General features: G+C 42.3%; 1 protein-coding gene across 9 annotated transcripts in view; it reads right to left on the reverse strand.

Annotated features, from left to right (window-relative positions):
- MTUS1 (microtubule associated scaffold protein 1) overlaps positions 1-22001 on the reverse strand; it is a 103071-nt gene that overhangs the window by 26629 nt on the left and 54441 nt on the right. For 8 of the 9 annotated variants that reach the window (XM_028745089.2, XM_028745084.2, XM_028745088.2 and 5 more), the window contains one exon: positions 34-254. In XM_028745089.2, the coding sequence (XP_028600922.2) occupies positions 34-254 (221 nt within the window). Of the gene's footprint in view, positions 1-33; positions 255-18919; positions 19393-22001 lie in introns of those variants that run through there. The other variant, XM_028745092.2, reaches the window with a different exon arrangement.

The following is a 22001-nucleotide window of genomic DNA, read 5'->3' on the forward strand; positions in this document are numbered from 1 at the left end:
AAATGTGCATTCAAAACTCTGAATTAACTTTACCTCGGACTCCAAGTGCTGGATCACAATAGCCAACGCTTCAAATTTCTGATGACTGATGCCCAAGCATTTCTTCAATCGCTGGATAAGTCCACTTTGGTTCTCACACTTTTTTTTGTATTGTGTCAGCTCGTGTTGTTTTGTTTCTGGCGAATGCACTTCGATAGATGAACTGCGGGTTTGTATGAATGAGTTCTTGGGACTCTTCTGCTTGCCCCTGTCAACTGCAGAACACAGAAACAAGAAGCAACAACTTTGAACGTCGTAAACGTCAAGAGTACAAGTAAATTAGGCGTATGAAGTAATTCTTTGTCAAACTTGTGCTTTTGGGCATTACATTGATAGCTGCAGGAAGGAAAGTACTTTAAAACAAGGAAGACTCCTTATATGCAGTTTGCCAAGTTGTCAGCAAGTGTTCTATTGCTATATTTTTAAATAAATACTGAAGCTTATCCATTCGCCTGATCTAGCAGCATCTTTTCCCACACATTTCTATTTTAAAAAGCTTACCATAATATTGCAGTGCCTTTCTAGCATATACTCACAATGCTGCAATCTCAAATGCAACAGCTTGCTCAATTTCATTTTCAAAGCAGTTTTAATGGCATATTTAACATAAAATTTGCACCCCAGGCACTTCCATGTACAAATTTCCATTGCAAATTACAGCTTTACCATTTCTGCTTTCCAACATAGACACTTCCAACTAGGTTTAGCAATCTTTTCCCTCTTAATTGCGGGGTTTCTCAGCTTTATAATGAAAAACACAAACCCTGAAGTTAAGGGACCTCTCAAGTCCATTAAAAGGATTATCATTCAAACATGAGAAATATATAAAAAGATAGTGGGAAGATAAAACCAGGATGTACACTGTGGCCCTTCCTACAATTCCAGCATTGCTAAGCATTATTGGGATTTTCACTACTGTGCTCTGCTCATTGACAATCAATTCTAACAAGCCACATTAAACATTTGGGTGCTCTCAGTACCACAGCTGATTAATTGGCAATCATGTATTGCTCAGTTTTGACGAAGATTCATTTCCAACATGGCTTTATCAAGCAACATTCCCCAGATGTAGTAGTGCAACTTCTCTCATGTTTCTGGCAGGTGCCCTTACAAAAAAAACTGTGTTTTTTAGCATAATGTATACTGTACTAATAAATATACAACTGTTTCACATTTGTAGGAATATTCCTTCAATTTTTATACTCTTGCCACCGTTACATACCCACAGCCCTAGAGGCTCTGTACAGGGGTCAGCAAACTTTTTCAGCAGGGGGCTGGTCCACTGTCCCTCAGACCTTGTGGGGGGCCAGACTATTTTTAGGGTGTGTGTGTGTGGAATGAACGAATTCCTATGCCCCACAAATAACCCAGAGATGCATTTTAAATAAAAGGACACATTCTACTCATGTAAAAACACGCTGATGCCCAGACAGTTTGCAGGCCGGATTTAGTAGGCGATTGGGCTGGACCTGGCCCCCAGGCCTTAGTTTGCCTACCCATGCTCTATGACAACATTCAAAACAAGAACTTTCTTTCCAAAGTTACTTGATGCACTGGCTTCCCTTAATCTGTTTGTTTGAATAGATAATTTGAAACTTTTAAAACGGGAGTTGTATCCAAAGTTGTCCTGTTAGCACAATGACTTCTGCCTACACAATGCGCTCTTCCTCTTCTCCTCCAATAAAAGAATCTGCTCTAGAGGTTCTTCAACTCTCTGGAACAGATTTGAGGGGCACATGAGGAGGAGAAGTCTTGTTGCGCGGCAAAAGTCCTTGTGCTAATGGGGTGACTTTGTTGGATAATATCCTTAGTGACAAAAAGGAGATGGTCGGACCCGGAAGGAGGGAAGGTGGGTGAGTAGCAGACTATTGTGATGGTTGTGATAAGTAATACTGTCTATCTTAAGAAATACATAGAAAGGGTTTTAAGGCTTTGAACACTCTAGACCTAGTGAAGTACTGTTACAGTACATGCTCAGAGTAAGAAGCACACAGATTTCAAGCCATAATAAGCCCACCACAACATTCTCCTGCCCCTGAAGTCCGTTGCCACATGGTGCTCATCTAGGTTCAAAAACAAGGGGAAGAGGAAATCTTCAGGTCGAACAAGATGCAAAGTGAGGGAATTGGCTCTTCCGACCATTATGTTGCCTTCTCTGGTTGGATTAAAAGTAGTCAAATCTGTTCTTTATTGCTCAAGATTAGACAGCATTAACCTGGCTGATACCCAATAAGCCCATCACTACAAATGAACATCTCTCTTGGGTAAGTAGCTCATGGCGGGTACCTTTGAGCTACTTGTAAGATCTGAGCAGCTCATTCTTAAGAGGAAGACATTATTTCGGGTTTTCAGCTCATTTCAACTGTATAAACTACATTTGGACTGATCCGGGAACATTTTACTACTGAGCTAATTTACATGCACAGAAAAAAACAACCATTGTTCAGCCTAGCTTCATAAACTGGTATCTTACTAAATGTGACAAATTGATAAAAATCGCCAAGTGGCTAGTTAAAAGCTGAATTCGTTAAAAGTTTGCATTATTTTGTGTTCCAGAGATGACTCAATTTTAATTCTAGAACTTTTGTGTACCTGTGTGTCAGAAAGCCCCTGACTCCCTCCCAAAAAATTCACCCAACCAATGTGGAACCTTATAAATTAAGCCCATTTACTATGAAATGACCTTCTGGAAAAACAGCTTAGCTAGCTAAGTGCACAGACTGAGAAGGCCACTGATATAAACACTGTCCAGGACTAGGTTTACTGTAAAATTAATTTGGTAAGAATACCTTTACGATACCTAGTCATTTCCTCTTCCTCTTCCACAATTTATTAGTTACGTATGTTCATGAGTATGAATGAAACAAAGGTAACAGGAAAACAACATAACCCGTCTACGAGAGCAGTAAATTTATTTTATACATAGTATTACGGGTTAGTGTGGGAACAGGGATCCCCCCTAGATCCCTGGGTGACAGATTTCCCTCTCTAGATTCTTTGAGTGTTGCAATTTAATCAGGGCTGACAGGCTGAGCTTATTTTTCTCCCAGAGGGGCAGAGGGAGATGATGTCCTTGCCATTAAGCCAGGCATGTCCAAAGTCCATTTCAGTGGCCTAATCTGGCCCGCTGGTTGGTTTAATCTGGCCCCCGTGGCAGTTTATTTCCTGGGGCAAAATCCTAAAAAACCCACAACAACTTACTTCAATCCTAAAAAAAGCTCATCAACTTTTTACAAAAAGCTCAAGAACTTCACTTCAATCCTAAAAAAAAAATTAACAACTTTAGTTGGCCCTTTGGTCGGCCCTTCACTTCATCAAATCTGGCCCTCTTTGGAAAAAGTTTGGACACCACTGCATTAAGCCATCTACAAGACAAAAGACCCTACAGCTAACGGAGATGGGGGTTTGCCAGGGCAACATGGACATGGTGTCACACAGGAATATTTTCACCTATTAAAACTGGGCTTGGAATGGCAGGGAGGAGTTGCATGGCAAGGGGTTTGCTGGGAAGGAGAGGCAGGGAGCTGAAGGTCAGAACCATCTTGGTGGGTTGGCTGAAGGCAGGCTGGCACAGAGACATGGAGAAGTCTCGGCATCCAAGGCTGCACTGCTGCGGGGAACAAACCCCTCTGGAGATGTGAATGCTGTAAACTCTGCACTCCCACCACCAAAAGCTTCCAGTGTAAATACGTGTAGAATAAACCGTATTTCTTAAAAACATGACAGCCTCTGCTGCATCTCGATTCCCAACAGAAACATGGCACTGGAACCCCCTGGAATCTTGATACTGCTTGGCAGAGATTGGGGGTGGCATGCAACCTTTGTAACAACACATATAAAAAAAAACAGCAGTCAGAATACCTCTTGCAGCCCAAGAGCTGCCTACAAACCTGACTGATATCCTGAGAACTGCTGCAGGTCTAACCAGGTACACATTCGTGGCTTAACACAAAGTGAGGTTGTTTCCACACACACACACACACTGCATTTCAAGTTGCATTTGCATGTTGCTGTACACACAAGAAGGCAGGTAGGGATGTCTTCAACCAATGCACATTACCTGGTTTCCCTGTGCCTGCAACCGCCCCCACCCCTGCCCAACTCCTGCTCATGGAGCTGTTGCCTGTTCATGTGAAATGGCTGTCTTTATGTGCATGCCTCAGCTTAACTGCAAAGTGCATTTTCAAATTGGATAGAAGCTCATTTGAGGGAAGAGACACCACGCCGCAGTATTTCTCAAGGAACTACATGATAGCTATGGGTCGTGGTTAGCTAACAAGCACGCTTGCCTGCTTCCTAACAAGAGGAAAACTTGGCATCTTTGAAGGACACCGGGAGACTGCAACACTAAATCCAGTAAGAGGCTGTGCATGCATTGCCATTTACTCTGGCTCCATTGTGCTCCCGCCACTGGTGTCAAAAAAGGCTACGACACCGCGTGCTATGAGTTGCTCCTCGAAGTCAAGTCGCAACTGTATTAACGGTGTTAAGAAAAAGGCAACAAACGTTTCCGTCTTGCGAAGCAAGCCCATAGGGAAAATCGTCTTGCGAAGCAGCTCAAAAAACAAAAAACGCTTTCGTCTTGCGAGTTTTCCGTCTTGCGAGGCATTCGTCTTGCGAGGTACCACTGTATTGGTAAATTATTTCAAGTGGGAAATTCATCCTGTAGATAGGTACAGGGTCAAAGGGTGCTGAATAATCAATCGTGAATAGGAGCACAGAATCAAGCAGTCAGCAGAAAAAAATATTGATGATCAATCCAATTATTTCTTTCACCCAAAGCAAACAGCAGGCTTCAAAACTCTCCCTGACTCTCAAGCTTGTACCTTCTCATTTGCATTCACAACACAGTCTACTAGACCTGCCACCATTTATAAAATTTGGCTCCTACTGCACTTCTCTTGTATGTAAAACCTACCTCATGTCGAGTTTTAAAGGTGATTCACAGTCATATTTACTAAACGTTTTTATTCCAAGCAGGTGGGAAATTGTTTTTAACAAGCACCACCTCCTTCAAGTGTCTTGAAAATCTTACTGAATAACAAAGATGTTTGGACACCAGCTAAGGATCCTTGCCTTAGCTTCTGGAGAGATTCCTTCTGGGCCAGAACAATATATTTGTGCAGACTGAACAAAGACTGCCAGCATAAAGCCAAGATCTAATGCAAACTGGCATGACACCAGTTTCCGGTTTTGTCTTTCCTTCTTAATAAACCTGTGAATATCTGGTTCCTCAGCTTACTTACACAGTTTTTCACATCTGACAATATTTCAAGCAGAGAGCCATTCTACTTAGCAGGGTGTTTTGCAATTTCACACTCTGTAGGCAACACAAGGGGGCATACTTAATCTATTGCTCATTTCCCCAAAAGCACTTGTCTGAGTCAGCTGAACTCGCCATGAAATGTTCCAGCACCTTTTACTCTAACACACTACAGGTTGTAGAAAGAAGTTACTCTTCCCCCTGCAGATAACTCCTTACAACATCTCAGTATGTTACTTTCCAAACATTTCTTTAAAACAAAACCCAAAAAAACCAAACCTACTTTCCTATCTTAAAATTATAGTTGAATTACAAGGCTACTACATTGTTTTTCAAATAATTAAATGTAGGAATTTTTCTCCTGGGAGAAACAGCTTTAATTTCAAAAGTCTGCAGTGATATCAGTCAGGCAAAACTATTACAATTGTATATTTCTTACCCAAAGTAGGATTCTCTGCATTCCCCCCACACTGACAGTGTGCTTCCCACTTGTCTATACTTCCAACTTCTGCACCCATGCACTGGGATGCCTGTTCTTTCTCATCCGTGGCAACGCAAGTCAAGCTGGCAGACATTTTCGGGCTCTTCACCATTGTCTGAAACACTGTAATATTAGTCAGATTGTGGCTCACTTCCTTCATCAGGGTCACCATGTCAACCTGAGTGTTCAGCCTCATTTCCATTTCCATCCAGGCTTTCTTGATATCCTCAAGCACACATTTTATTTCCAGCTGGCTAGACTTGATCTCTGCCACAAGGTCATCTTTAATTGTCTGCTGGATCTTCTGCAAATCTAAAGTTGTTCCAGTTTCTTTTCTGGATTCTGCCATGTTGTTAGGTTCCTTTTGTTCAGCTTCTGTCACCTCATGGTTGACAAACGTAGGTTCTCCTGGGATGGCAGCTAAGCTCTCCATTACTGTAAAAGCACAAACTGACTAGTCCCCACCTTCCAAAACTTGCAAAAAAGAGCTTCTTTGTTGAGACGACAACAAAATAACTTCTTCAGACCCTCTCTTCTTTGTCATCGGTGTGGCTGGATAAAGACATTTGAAATGAATGGAGCACATCTTCCTAGTCCTTGAAGTTCAGCTTAACTGCAAGTCTTGGCAAGAATGTACCTGTGCAATGGATGCTCAACATGGTCACACCCAAACCAATCAGATCCTTTGCTACATTCATGTAGGAGGCCACTGAAAAGATACTCTCAGTCATTCTATCCACGTGTTAGTCAAAAGAATGCATGTGGGTGTTCTCTTATTTGCATGACTTGTCTGTCTTCTTTTGGCAGTATAGGATGCATCTAATAGGAATTTGCGCTTCGGAGTAAAGAAGAATCCATCACAGGTAAAAAACCACAGGTGCTTTTTCTTCTGCTTTTCCAATTTGCCTTACTATCTGAACATGATGCTCAAGTTGATGACTTTGAGGCCACCAGAGCTGGCATTTCACTTATCTTTAACAATACATGTCAACTCAGAAGTAAGCTGCTCAGGTGAATGGCTACAGGATTGCCATCTATGTCACCTCGCAACAACTGAAACCTATCAGAATGGTAAAGGAGCAACCCACCTAACATGATAAAGCCATCCTTTTAGGGGCATCTGCACCATTTAGCTAGAATAATTAAAGTTGCTAGCATACAGAACATTTAGAATTCCACATGTATTATAGATTTAGGCTCTGTGAACACCATTAGTTTATTATAAAATATTTTTCTCCCAAGCGTACAGCTACAAAAAAGGTACGATGAAGAAATGAACCGCAGGATGTACATCGGTTAAAATTAAGCAGTGTTTCAATGCCACATGAGCATGTGTGCAAATTTAAAAACATGGGCATGTTTTTGCATGCATTTGTAGTCTTGTATGCATTTGTAGTTGTGCACACAGCCAAATGCAGTTCCTTCAGCACACCAAACCACTTGTCCCTGATAGTTTAGGAATCTCAGTTCAAATGTGACCCATTAGAAGCATGCTTGGCAAATCATATGAAAATGGTCTTATGGTTTTGTATGTCACAACAAGAATGCCGGCAGTCAGGCGTATTACAACCTGGGGCAAACAGTACTGAAACCTAAGCATTTTAAAGCTCTCCACCTCCATCTCTGCATGGCTGCTCAACCGCCAACTACAGCCTGAGACAAAGCTTCAGGAGGAGACTAGTTAATTAAACTAGGATAAAAAAAACAAACTTGTGAAACATTTTTACAGTAGATAATGGATACAGAACAAACAGCTGGCGAGAAGCTAGCAACAGCAATGAAAGATGCTTAGATCTCAAATCAAATCTTAATAACACTGTAAAAATTAAAGCCCTGTAAAAAGATTAACTAATTCAACTATGACTAATAAGTTTAAAATCCCATTTTACTTATGGAAGCTATTTTCCACATGTGGCACAGTCATAGACACCCAACTCTCAGCTGATTCAGGAAGGCTGCATTTACATCAAACAGGATGTGGCCAAAGTACTTGAACAACAATTACTGCCAAAGCTTTAAAGATGTGAGAGTTCTGTTTCTAAAGTAATCGTTAATATTGTGAGCACAGACCTGCAGTATCACTTAAAACATTGTTCAAAGTTTTAAAAGTAGGAATAATTAATTTAATCCTACATATTCAAAATATGTTTGAGAATTTGAAAAGAGAATATGCCTTAACTTTCGGAAACAAGTACTGTACTAAGGATCTCAAAGAGACTGTGCATTGAATGGTGTAATGATACATCTCATCTTTGTGCTCTGGACTAAAAATTGAAACTAAAACTAAAACTTTGAGCTGATTAGAACAAACGCTTGCAATGTTGATCTCAAATTCCAAACAGGTCTCGCAGGAATTTGTTGGTGTAGCACAGAACAAACAGGAAATTGTCTTTATTAGGAAATGATTACTCACTTAAATATAAGGTAGATCTGCTGAGGGTACGAGTAGCGAGACTGCTCCAGTACAATGAGAACTAGAAGGCACTGGGAAGCAATCTTATGCAACCAATATAATACGTTTTAGGCACCAATTCCAAAATTTGTTGCACAACTGCTTCAGATGAAGCATAAATCGCATGGGGACCACTAAGCAGAACGTTACCCCAGGGTAATGCTCAGGCAGACATAATGGCATACAAAATTAGTGTCTGATAGAATTACAGCACTTATATGCTAGGATCATTTGTATTTATAACCCACATTTTCAAATAAGCAACTATGTGCTGACCCTTTCCCCCCAAATTCTAATTTTTAAAGTTTGGAAGACAACCATGTCCCAGTGCTCAACACTACATTTGCTTTCAGAAATGCCAAAATGTACTGGTGCAGAGATTTTTAAGTACCTCCTACTGCTAGAACACCCATATTGTTTGCCTAAATGTTGTTTGTATTAAACTAGTACCCAGAATTGGATGCTCCTAGAGCCACTTTTTGAAGAGATTGCTGTAGAAGTGTTACATCTTGATAAATCAGCCTGTCATATGGCTTCCTCAAGTTATTAATCTTCATTCTTCAGTACAGTACCTTTCTTCCTAACCATTCCCCCCCCCCCCCATTCTCCAACTAAAACCCATCTCCCTCTATTAATTGGTGCCCACTTTTCAATGTTCAACTATCATCTGACTTCTAACACTACCATGCCAAATTATTTATTAAAACCTCATTCTTCACCCTGGCATACCAAAATCCATCTTCCTCCTTTCTTCTTTGTACACACAGTTTTAGATTGCAGGCATACTGTTTCCTATGTACAGCATTTTGTTTATTTGGTGTAGGCACTTTGGGACATGAAAATGTACACATCTTCTGGTGACAAATCAGCTGATTAAGATCTAATGGGCACTGAGAATGCAAATTCCAATATTGTTTCAGGATAACTGTTTGGGATATCTAAGTTGCAGCACAACAGCATTCTAAAATGTGATTCTTTGACAATATGAGTTGCATCAGTAATGGCAGATCAAGTAACATGACAGCCCCGCATTCGTCCATGTTCAGAAGCCATGTGACTGAATGCAAGTTGCATTCTCCTCCAGAATTCATAGACGGAAAAGGTAGGTAAAGATTCTGCTATCTTCACTCCTCTACCATATTGCGTAAAGATTATGGCTCTGCAGGGAACTGAAGGCAACATTGTACGGGAAGCTGTGGAGGACATCCTTCCTCTTTAGTTCTCACTACTGGCTGGGACAGAGGGATGCGGGTGGCGCTGTGGGTTAAACCACAGAGCCTAAGACTTGCCGATCAGAAGGTTGGTGGTTTGAATCCCCTTGACGGGGTGAGCTCCCATTGCTCAGTCCCTGCTCCTGCCAACCTAGCAGTTCGAAAGCAAGTAGATAAATAGGTACCGCTCTGGCGGGAAGGTAAACGGCGTTTCTGTGCGCTGCTCTGGTTTGCCAGAAGTGGCTTAGTCATGCTGGCCACATGACCCAGAAGCTGTACGCCAGCTCCCTTGGCCAATAAAGCGAGACGAGCGCTGCAACCCCAGAGTCGGCCACGACTGGACCTAATGGTCAGGGGTCCCTATACCTTTACTGGCTGGGACTGATGAGTTGGGAACCCAACATGGTTAGAGCCACAGGTTAGTCACTCCCATTTTAGAGTCATAAATGCCTACATGTTTACTAGGCTGGTTTCACCATGGCTCAAGCATTTCAAGCCATGAACACTGAAAATCAACTCTAGGCCCTAGAAGTATGACTAGTGTTGCCGCAGCAACAAACATACATTAAGGCTCATAAAGCATTATTTACCAGACAGCCCATGACCACAAGCTTCCCCCCCCCCAAATGCCTACAGCACTTTGGAATCATTTTTAATTAAACGTAATAATTTTAAGAGTTTATTACAGACATGTGTGCACCCAAGTATGCCTTCCAAGTGGGAAGAGTTTTCCCAGATAGAAATAAGACAAGCACAGGTTCTAATCTAGTTAACTTCACCACTACATTAATTAGTATGGGGCTGCAGAAGCAGGTGTAGCTAGGAATTAAACAAATGGAGAAACCGGTCTTGCAGTGAGTTCACCCCATGACATTGTTTTTATTCCCTTGATCCTATTAATCTTAGATATACATGTCCCCTGATGAATAGCCATCTGTGTCTTCAAATATACTGTTAAAACTGCAATATTTAGCCAAAACAGACTGAATTTATTAAAAATATGCTTGACTAAAAAGTTATTCCGGATTAATTGAGCAGCAACCTATTATCTTTAACATAAATACTCTTTAAAAAGCTTGTCTATGGCAGGTATGAATCTGGGAAGAACTATATTCCAGGGATTGTGTTTACACCTTTTACCTGTAGTCTATTACCTGGCTGCAGGTGGTGAAACCTTACCACCAGCCCCTGACATAAAAAGCCACTGCTCAAGATATTGCCTCCTTCATATACATTAATGTTTAAACTTTTAGCCTTTTAATTCTATGCAACCAATGATGAATACTGGGAAAGATGATCAAAATATTTTCTCTTAGCCATGTTGATTTTCGGGACTGTCAAACTTTGTTTCAAAACAAAATTAAACATGCTACGGAAAATGCCATTGGAGCAGCACAGAGGGTAGATGTAAAGTTAAAAACACAGACTGTCTTTCTGTGGCATGGAAATGCTATAAAAATATTGATGCCTCTTCTTTTTACTGCCTAAAGTAAACATGGCACAGCATTACGAGTGCTGTGGCAGCACAGTGCTTGAGACAGACAGCATTTAAGTAGTAAGAAATAGTAAAAAAAAAGGATGCATGGATTTAGCTGTTCATGTCTGAGGTCCAAGATTAAGCCAAGTATGCTCAAATCATACAAATATATTAAACCTTGCAGAGGGGAGGGCAGAGTGGATTTAGAGGCTATTTAAAGTTGAAGCTGTGCAAAAATAGACATCAAAAGCATCTAGTCTACTAAGCCTCACTAAAAGTGCTTGCTTTGCAAAATTAAAGCCCTGGAAGGATTAAAATCCTCACTGCCCCTGGGTAGCAATAGACTGTTCATGCAATAGACCAAGGACACCGACAGAAACGTGCAGTGGGCAGCCAGTATTAGGTCACGCCATCCGCTATGAATCAAACCCTTTGCTTCCACTGTGAAGCTCCCTCCAAACCCTGGTGCTGCTTTCCAGATGTATTGGGCTACAACTCCCATGTCCTCACGGAAATGTAAGACTCCTTCAATGCCATAGGCTTTTGGTATAGATCAGTTTTCCTCCAACCTGTTGTGTTACAAATGTTATAGACTGCAACCCACCAGATTATGAGAGCCCAGGGATGATGAGAGCCATACTCCAAAATGCCTGGAGTGCAAAATGTTGGTGAAGGCCAATACAGATTAGAGGTGCAGAAAAGAAAGAAGCTAAATGCTTAATTAAAGGATGACTCATTTCACAAGCCTGCTCTCTTCACTTCAGTCACATTGGTCCGTTCTTCCAAGACAGAAATACATTCACAAATGGTTTTTGGATGCCTGTGCATGTAACTCTTCTAAACTAGGAACAGCATTCAAATCATAAAACTAAAATATCTCAGGTGGCATGCCAAAAGCAAGGCTTCAAGCCTAAAAAGGCAACTGAACTTAATTTAGGCTGCAATCTTATACCCACTTACCTGGGTGTTAAGTGCCATTGAACTCAACCGAGTAGACATCTACAGAACTGCACTGTTAGTGGGTTAGGGCAGCAACGAAACTCAGTGGCAAGAGAGAAGACAGGATACCAAGTGTTCTGTTACAGAACGACTTGCTTCTACGATAGCAGCTTCAAAATAGATCTCGCACTCTCTCTCACACACAAACCCAGGGTGTCCTAGTCGCACTTCTGCATGGTCAAGAACGAGATGAGAAGAAAGGTCCAAGAGAGAAGGCAAATTGGAACAAAGTCCAATAGAGGGAGCAGCTGCCCAAAAGCACTGAGCTCAGTACTTTGCTTTCATCCATAGGGTGACACACACATTCCCAACCTGTGGTGACCGTGATGCACAGAATAGGCGGTCATATTGAAAAGTCTACCTGCAGCACTGAAGCAACTCTGGCTTCTGCCAGGGAGGATACAATGAGACACTTGTCCTGAATCGGCCTTGAATCACCCTTTTCCCATCGGTAGGAATCCCCAGCAGCTGCTGACGGCACTACCACAACAGAGAAACAAAGCAAGGGATTGCTTAGGACTAGAAAGCCCCTACCCCCCTAGCCAGACTTGTAACTGTCCACAATAGAAATAAATAGAGCAGTTTTACTTCTTTGGCAGAAAGGAAACCAAATAACCTCCACTTGTTCAGATACCTCTAGAATTAGGCAAAAGCCTACCCAGCCATTCAACATTGGTGACCCTATGGTTAAAGACAGTGGGACTATAGCCTTTACCTGAGAATAATTTTATCATTCAAGTGAGTATGCAAGACAATAGAAAAAAGCCCAACCATACTATGTGCTCCAAGTGTGTCCATAGTGGGGTTAACATGAAATTTTACAGTGGATTTTCTTCCCGTATTGGATTATCCACCTATCAGGAAACCCCAAATGTAGCGGGGGGGGGGGTGTGGGCCACTACATGGCTAACATGCCAAATCTACAAATCTAGTAGCTTCAAATCTACTTCAACTCCATGGTGAATGAAGCTTAAGAAGCTTCCATAACAGACCGAAAGCTGACATTTTCCCATTAATGTGAAATTTGGGACACTGTCTCCCTTCCTCCCTCCCAGGAGCCAGCAATCAATTGGCGAGGAAGCAAGGATCTGAAAGTGTCCTCTTCATGCATGTAAGCCAGATCTTGTATATGTGTGTAAATAAACCATATACCCTAGAGACACCACAGTCTCTGCTGTGCCTCATTCCCAGAAAAAAACACAGACCTAGGTAAGCATGCCTAGAATTCCTGGAATTTCACACCACTCAGAGATCAGGGTGGTGCACAACAGTATTCTTTTCATGAGTGGACAGAGACAAATTCTAGACTAAACATCTGTATAGAAACAATCTAGAACAGAGCTTTCCAAATTGTGTGCTGCGGCATGTTAGTGCATTGGTTTTTAACCAGTGTGCCTTATAACAACAACAACAACAAATTATTTATACCCTGCCCATTGGCTGGGATTTTCCCAGCCACTCTGGGCGGCTTCCAACAGAATATTAAAAACACGATAAAACATCAAACATTAAAAACTTCCCTAAACAGGGCTGCCTTCAGGTGCCTTCTAAAAGCCAGATAGTTGTTTATTTCCCTGGGGTGCCTTGAAAGCTGCTCAGGGGTGCTGCAGCCAACACTGGCCCCTGTCTCTTTTTCCTTCCCTCCCTCCCTCCCTCCTCTGATGCCCTTTTGCATCTCTGCCTCCCAAAAGTTTGCACAGCTGTTTGTTGCAGCATCCCTGAATACAAGCTCCACAGGCGAATGGTGCCTCTGGGAGAAACCTCTCTTTGGGGCAAGGCGGCAGCTCAGAGACCAGGGCAGCAGCAGCTGCTGCTGCTGCTGCTGCCTAGCAGACTCCCAAGAAGAGTGGAGAGGAGAATGAGGGAACCCTCCACAAGGGAGGGTGTTCTTTGGGGCAAGGCGGCAGCTCAGAGACCAGGGCAGCAGCAGCTGCTGCTGCTGCTGCTGCCTAGCAGACTCCCAAGAAGAGTGGAGAGGAGAATGAGGGAACCCTCCACAAGGGAGGGTGTTCAAAAAAGGTGAGAGGCTGCCAGCTCTGCAGGCAAGGGCTTCTGAGCCCCACAGGGGTGCCGCAGAAAGAATGTACTTAGTTAAGGGAGCCGTGGACTCAGAAAGATTGAAAACCTCTGTTAGTCTGTGCAGTGTATAGGTGTGTCATGCAAATGCTCCCGGCACTGGTAAAAACTCCCAGAGCTAGTAAAAACTGAATTACTGTGTTGCTAAATGATGCATGTCTAAAAAGTGTATCATCAACATTAAAGTTTGGAAAGCTCTGATCTAGAACCTGGACATATAGTAAAACTATTGTGCTCTTGGTTTCATAATGTTCCCCAAACAACTGGGTAGAGGGAGTGCCCCTAAAAACAAAATGTGCCTTTGGTTCCAAACTATCCCGCATTGAGAATCGCATAAAGACAGCTTTGATCAAGGTCCACGAATGATATCTGTCACAGTGAATGGTAGGGTCTGAAACAGACTAAACCACCCTGAGCTAGACACCTGGAGCTCAGGAACCTCTAAATGAGTAGAATCCACCCAGAGGATCCCAAACTATGCAAACTATCTCAAACTTGGTCATCCATCTGAGACCAAGTGCCAAGCAAAAAATGACACAGCAAGCTACATCCCTAAGCAGGGCTTTTCACCAAATACACCGCTAATACTACATTGGCATCAACACTCCGACATCAGAAAAATTAGGATCTGGTCTGCCAGCCAGAAAAGGTACAGAAGCTATATTTTGTTTTTGTTCTTTTAAAAGATATTTATTAGCATTTTCACAAATTTTATAAAACATAAAAATCACAAAAAAACACAAAAAAGAAAATCAAAAATACATACAAAAAAAGCAAAAAGACCACATGTATAACTTCATTCCCTTATGTTCATCAAAATCACTTTCCCGACTTCCTCATACCTCTCCTTACTGCATTCCATTCTCTAATTAATTCTCTTCAACAAATCCTTCCCTTAATTTCGATTTCGCCTTTTACAGAAGCTATATTTTGTCCTCTCCTCCACACACAAAATGGCCTCTTCAAGATTGCTGTTCTTGAGTTTTTAGTGCTCATATTACTACACAGTTAGTACTTGCTAATAAGCTCTCCTCGGGAACAAATCTCTCTTCTCCTACCTTTCCACAGATTAGAGTCTACCTCCTAATTTGAGAGTAAGAGTCCCATTGACGTTATATTCTTGTGATGCCAGCTCCGACCAATTTGACAGATACTGCATTACTTGTAGAATTTTTTGAAGGAGCACAGCTTCTGACATGGTGTCACTTTATACCAGTCACAGCATCTCAGTTTAATGTCTGCAACCAATATTTGCCTACGTTTGCTAGAAGCGGTTGCTGCATAATGGATGTGCCATAACTACTTACACTCCTATGCCCAACTGGTCTAGTGCTTTTTGTTGACTGCGTCACTTCAAAGTTAAACAAAGCTCTTCATGGTGCACACAAGCTGCCGTACGCTTGTTTCCTTGGGTAAGATTTTGTGATACTCAAGTACAAAATATAAACATTACTTCAAGTTGGCGAGGGCACAAACGTATTTTTAAAAATGGTCATCACTACATGTTAAGTAGGCATCCAATCCCTTTCCAGTCACTGCTTCCGTATGCTTTGAGACAGAAAGCTGTTTAGACATGCACAAGCCACTGAGAATGGACAGCTTATTGATTATTGCAAGTCTTCACATAGGGAAACCATACATCAAGGGGGAAAAAATAGCCCATATGGTTCAAAACAAACATTAGAATCTGTTCGCCTAACTTTCGTGGCAACTAACGATGCCTATCAATAATAATAATAATAATAATAATAATAATAATAATAATAATAATAATAATAATAATAATAATAGACACAATTCACATTTAACCAATACATTACATGTCTTAGAGAAGTTTTAAAAAATCAAGAACCTCAACAACATTCTAGGCTGCCTTAAGAAGGGTTTCTTTCCTTTTTTGAGGAACTCATTTGGGAGAATATGTTATGTAACCCTAAAAATAGGACACAGCTTTCACAGCAGTATACTCATACAATATGCTTCAATATACAAAAAAAACCATTCAGCATATTGTTTACTCAGGAAGAGGAGGACAGGGGAAAATAAAGGAACTCAAGGCTAAGGCAGAACCTGAGTAATTTATACTTGCAAACTTGGGCCATACTATTTGCATAATGAGCTTTTTGCTGCCTGTTCTGCCCTATATGATGGACCTTTCTTTTTTTTCTTTTTCTTTTCTGACAGAGGACTGATGAACAGGTCTTGTCCCATTTTAGTGGAGAAGCACAACATTAGCTGCGGTGGCAAGCATAGCCAATAGTTTTATGAGGCTCCTGCAAAAGGAAGAAAGCCGTCGGTGTGCGTTTTCTACTGCAGCGCCTAGTTCCCAAAAGACACATAGTGGTCCATATATCACAGCTGCAAGGCTGTACCAAATACCCTCCATCATGATGGTGACACTGAAACTCCTCAATTACATCTGTGTTGACACACAAAGCAGAACTGGGCTGATCCTGGGAGAAGCACAGTGCCTTGTTTATGCATCTTGGAGGCACCAAAAATCCACTGTTACCAAGTGACAGCGTGCCTCAGGAGGTATGCAATGTTTTGTTATTAATCAGCTAAGAGGTTTAAAAGGCACCCCAAAATAATTGGGCATCTAATTCTTGGAAATTGTGGGTTTTTAATACATGTACTTACAAAAAAACCACAGGTAGCAGAGGCTTTCCACTCCTCCAGCATGCAAAAGGGAGTGCCTTTTCCAAGATGTGTGTCTGTAATGCGGCATCATCATCATCATCATCTAATAATAATGAAATAATGGTTTTCTGCTTCTTGTTTACAGGCAATTTTAAATCAACTAAAACTCAAGTAATCAACTATGACAGGCATAGGCAAACTCGCCCCCCCCCCCGATGTTTTGGGACCACAATTCCCATCATCCCTGACCACTGGTCCTGTTAGCTAGGGATCATGGGAGTTGTAATCCCAAAACATCTGGAGGGCCAAGTTTGCCTATGCCTGAACTATGATTTCTTCCACTGGGTGATGCTACCTATTGTTAAGGGGCTAAGAGTATCAGATACGACACACACAAAAAGGAGTTCCTCTTAAAGCATTTCCATGAACATTTATGCTACCATGCTGAGATCAATCAAGCTGGGGGCAGGGAGAGAGCTTTACTGGATGCAAAATTTTTATAACAGACAATGTTGAGCTCTGCAGCTCAGATTATACAATACAGGTCAACAATTCTGGACCCATATCTCATGAGCTCTCTTTCACATGTTCTTGGTGCAAAGAACCTCCACATTGCTGCTGCATGTTTGCATCACTGGCTTGGCAGCAAAGGCTTATGTCTTCAGCTACTTGTATAACCATTTCCCCCAGTTAAGTATTCTAGCCACAGCCATAGCAGAATAAGCACTTTAACCTTAGCTACCACAGAAGACAGATTTTACTGACCATCTATGTGTTTAAGGGAACAAAATATGGCCAGCTAGCTACATGGCCAATTACTGTATATAACAAATTTAGCTCCAGCTTTCCAAGACCTATGTGACATGCACATAAAAGAGTCATGAATGCAGTGAAAACAGGGATATTGAAAACCTGGATATTTTCCACGGTCTACGTGTAAACGTACTGTATTAAGAAAAGGTTTGCTAGCAGGACATTTTTTATATTTTACTTCCAGTTAAGAAGGATGTGCAGTTAATATGTACAACAGCAGACTCAGATCACAGAACTACACGCACAAGAGCTTTCATGTGTACACATACAGAACTCAGATCTAGCTATCAAGTCAATTGCAATCTACACACACATCTTTTTGCAGGGTTGTGTTTGTTTGTTTTTTTGCAGCTGAGTCTTACACATCAGTTGGTTAGTAGCAATGTTAAGTAGCATATCTACCTATATTCCGATAAAAATATTTGTTGTTTCCCTTCAGCTGTGCCACACATGTTAATGCTTGGATAGCTCACTTGCCTATGAAACATCTGAACTGTAACAATTGCCCTGAATTATGAGATCATTCTGACTGCTGTGCTAAGCACACATGCACACACACACACAGAGGAGGGGGGAAAGGAGGGAGGGGAGAGCAGGCATGTGCATAGCCATCCTGAATTGCATGTCAAAAATACCCAAGGGGCTGAGATGTTAGGAAAGATTATTAGTTGCCAGGCTGAAAAGGAAATGCCCTGGGGAGGAGAAGGGAGGGGGAGACACAAAAACACACTATAAACAGAGCGCATTAAAACTGCTTGGTGACAGAGACATGATTAAACTCCGAAAAGGACTTTCAGTTACATATTTGCTGGATGCACTATTTGAAACATTATGCTTTCCAAATGTATAAAAAGAAAGCTGCTACATTTTTCTGTTTGATATGCAATGTAGTACAAAAAACGTTGATGCAGATGTAATTAGGTCACATTTAGAATACATTATGCTTATCCGTTTCTTTCCAGGAACAGTATTTACTATATTTTTACTGCCTATCTATGTGCACTAGAACTATGATTATTTTTTGTCCAAATTCAGCAATAATCTTTCAGAATTCCATTTAGAACACATTCTGCTTATTATGCTGAATACATTTCAGAAGTGTATAGAAGACAGCTTTATTTAAAATACACAGTCTGATTTATAATATATGAACATCTGAATCTATATGCCATATAATTAAACAAAAATTAAGAACCTGATCCTAAAATCACATTCTTTACTTTATAAATAGATTACACATCTGTCAGACCTCTGTTCTCTCTCCCCCTCCCTCTTTCTCTCTCTCTCCCCCCCCCCTCACATGCACGCACGCACACACTAAGAAAATGATGATTAATTTGTCTGACATGGTGCAGTTTAAGGTTTAAAGCTGCAAGAAGGAAACAGAACTCTGAACAAATCCTAACTGCTACAGCAGCAGAAGTAAACAAGACAAGATGTCCCCCATACACAGAGAAAAATTACCAACCTGCATGAAAAATAACTGTGTTTTTCCCAAATCCAGCAGGAAGTCGGAGATTTTGTAGCAAGCCTTTTGCAGTCAGACGAACATGCATGTTGGATAAGGAGAATTTCGGGGACCATAACATGTCTTCAGAGCAATTGGAAGAAAACCAAGCAGGAAAATGCCTCCATGTACTGTCACATACTATATTGGTAACTCAGCATTGGGGCCATGCAGTAGCTGGCCAGAGGAAGAAGGAAAACAAGCTCACAGTACATCAAAAAAAACAACAACCTCCCCTTGGTTCTTCACTGAGATTCCACAATCGGATGAAAAGCCAGGAGAGTCCAAGAAGGCAGACCCTATATCCACAATGTAAACGCTGCTGGCAGCGTCTTTCCCCACCAGATGCTGTAAAACAAAGCTCCCCCTTAGAATAAAACTGCTCTGTGATTCAGAAGGCAAGCAGCCTCTGAATTACATCACACTGTTCATGTTTAATCTACGAAGGGACCCAGGAGGGATGGGGAGGAGGAGGAGGAGGAGGAAGAGGAAGTGGGTGGTCTCCCAAGCTGAATATATCACCCGGTAATGTCACACATCTCATTCTATTGCAAGACCGCTAGAGGAGAAGATTTAACGTTCCACAAGATGGATTAAGATTATTCCTCATATAACCAAAGGGCCTTTTATCCTTTTTCACAGTTCTGAAATATGCTTACTCCCAGCTATCATAGCCACTTACACATTTTAGCACTTTCTAACCAGGCGCATAAAAAACAACAACAACCCTTCACCGGGATTCCGCTGATATTACGTATTACTGTTGTTTACGCGCCCGTGAATTCTTGATGAAATTCTTCACTTAAATGGGATCGAGAGAGAAATGCCCAGAGAGGGAAGTCAGGCTGGTTGTGCTGTTTCATGGCACTAAAAATGCCTGTTTAGTGATGGGTAACATGCTACGCCAATACAGTGGTACCTCGGGTTACATACGCTTCAGGTTACAGACTCTGCTAACCCAGAAATATTACCTCGGGTTAAGAACTTTGCTTCAGGATGAGAACAGAAATCGTGCTCCGGCGGCACGGCAGCAGCAGCAGGAGGCCCCATTAGCTAAAGTGGTGCTTCAGATTAAGAACAGCTTCAAGTTAAGAACAGAGCTCCGGAATGAATTAAGTACTTAACCTGAGGTACCACTGTACTTAGGAAGACCACATGAATCTGTGTGCTCCTGAAGAGGAGCTTGCATCCCTTTCTCTCCCCACCTCCCAGTACATTTTGGTGCTGAGCTAAGCCAAGGTTTGGCTTAGTGTGCCATCCAGACCCGGTGATTAAGGTCTCCGCTCAGTATTCACCAGCTCTAACCAAGAACAAACGTTTGCTTAGCAGTTCTGTGCAGTTCTGCAGCAAAAAGGATCAGGGAGGAGCCAAGCGCATGCCAGTTTCATCTCCAGGAGCCTGTGTGGTCCCTTATCTTGGCATAGCATGAGACATGCAAACCAGGCCATGATGATTAAGGCTGTGTACACACCATACATTTAAATCACATTCCCTACACACACATCCAAAGAAGAATAATGGGAACTGTAGTTTGTTAAGGGTGCTGGCAAAACTGTAGCGCTGAGGGCTAAACTACAATTCCCAGGATTGTAGGGGGGTGGAGCAGATGTGCTTTAAACATGCTGTGTGTACACAGCCTAAGATAAGAGGGTGCATGCTTTAGACGGCATCCAAAGGAAACCTGCCAATTCAGGAAGAGATAGCATATGGGTTTTAAAAGGGAAAAAAAAACCTGCTATTGAGCCAATATGTCACATCATGCAGGGACTCACAAGTCAACAGTTATCTATCTATATGTAAGTGTGACTCTAAACCTTAAACATCAGATTTACAGAAGGCTGTGCTTCGCTTTCCTTCAATTACCCAACACCCAAAGGCAACCTTGGGTATTGTCTAGGGATTTCTGTTAGGGCAATAAAAAACAACACCAGAGTCCCCAACTGTTTGGCTTTAAATTTAAATTGTTTCTAAACAGCTTTTAATCTGCGGGTGTTTTTTTTCCGTTTTGGAGTTTTGCTTTTTTTAAAATAAAGGGGTGAATATGTGCCTGGGAAAAGAGGAGTAGGGAAGACCAGGGGGCCCCAATCGCAGTGATCCAGGGTAGGGGGAGGTATGGCGTAGGAGATGGGAAAGGGCACACAGCACAGGCAGTTAGTGACTGTGCCAGCCCTTCCTCTGACCTGGGGAACTGCAGTTGTCCTCAGGTCTGCGGCTGCTGTTGCTAAATGCCAGGTCAGCTCTGAGCAAGACCACCCTCACCCATGATCCGATTATGGATGAGGAGGTCTGTATCACTGAGACCTGGGTGGGTGAACAGGGTGGAGTTGGTCTCACCCAGCTATGGCCACCTGGCTACTTGGTGCAGCATCAGAGAAGACCTGAGAGTTGGGGAGGGGAAGTTGCTGTGGTCTACAGAATTTCTCTTTCTCTTTCCAGGCTCTCTGTTCAGTTGTGTGGGGGGAATAGAGTGTGTCTTCCTGGCATCGGGCCGTCAGGACATATATGGGATTCTGTTGCTTTGCCATCAGCCTTGCTGCCCAGCTATCTCCCTGCCTGAGCTGACAGAGCTGGTCTTGGTGTTGATGTTGAGGACCCCCAGACTGTTGGGACATCCATGCCAAGACAACTGTCTCTGGGGTAGCTCAGGACTTCATGGCTGTCTTGACCACCATGTGGCTGTCCCAACATGTTACCGGCCCAATGCATGTGGCAGGCCTCATCCTGGACCTTCTTTTCTCAACTGGGGGGATATTGACATCAGCCCCTTGTCATGGTCAGATCACTTCCTGCTGGTGTTTAAGCTTTCAGCGCCTTTCCCCCTCTGCAGAGCGGCAGGGGACCTATGAGGATGGTCTATCCTTTGAGGCTAATGGATCCAATAGGTTTACAGAAGACTCTGGGGAGTTCTCCAGCTGATCTCTCTGATGCTCCTGTCAAAGCCCTGGCCAACTTCTGGAACATCCGAATGGCTCAAGCCATTGACATGATCGCTCCTGAATGCCCTCTTCTGCTTTGTGGAGCACTCTTGGCATATTAAACTGAT

This window comes from Podarcis muralis, chromosome 9 (assembly GCF_964188315.1).
Source record: "Podarcis muralis chromosome 9, rPodMur119.hap1.1, whole genome shotgun sequence".
NCBI classification, from domain to species: Eukaryota; Metazoa; Chordata; class Lepidosauria; order Squamata; family Lacertidae; genus Podarcis; species Podarcis muralis.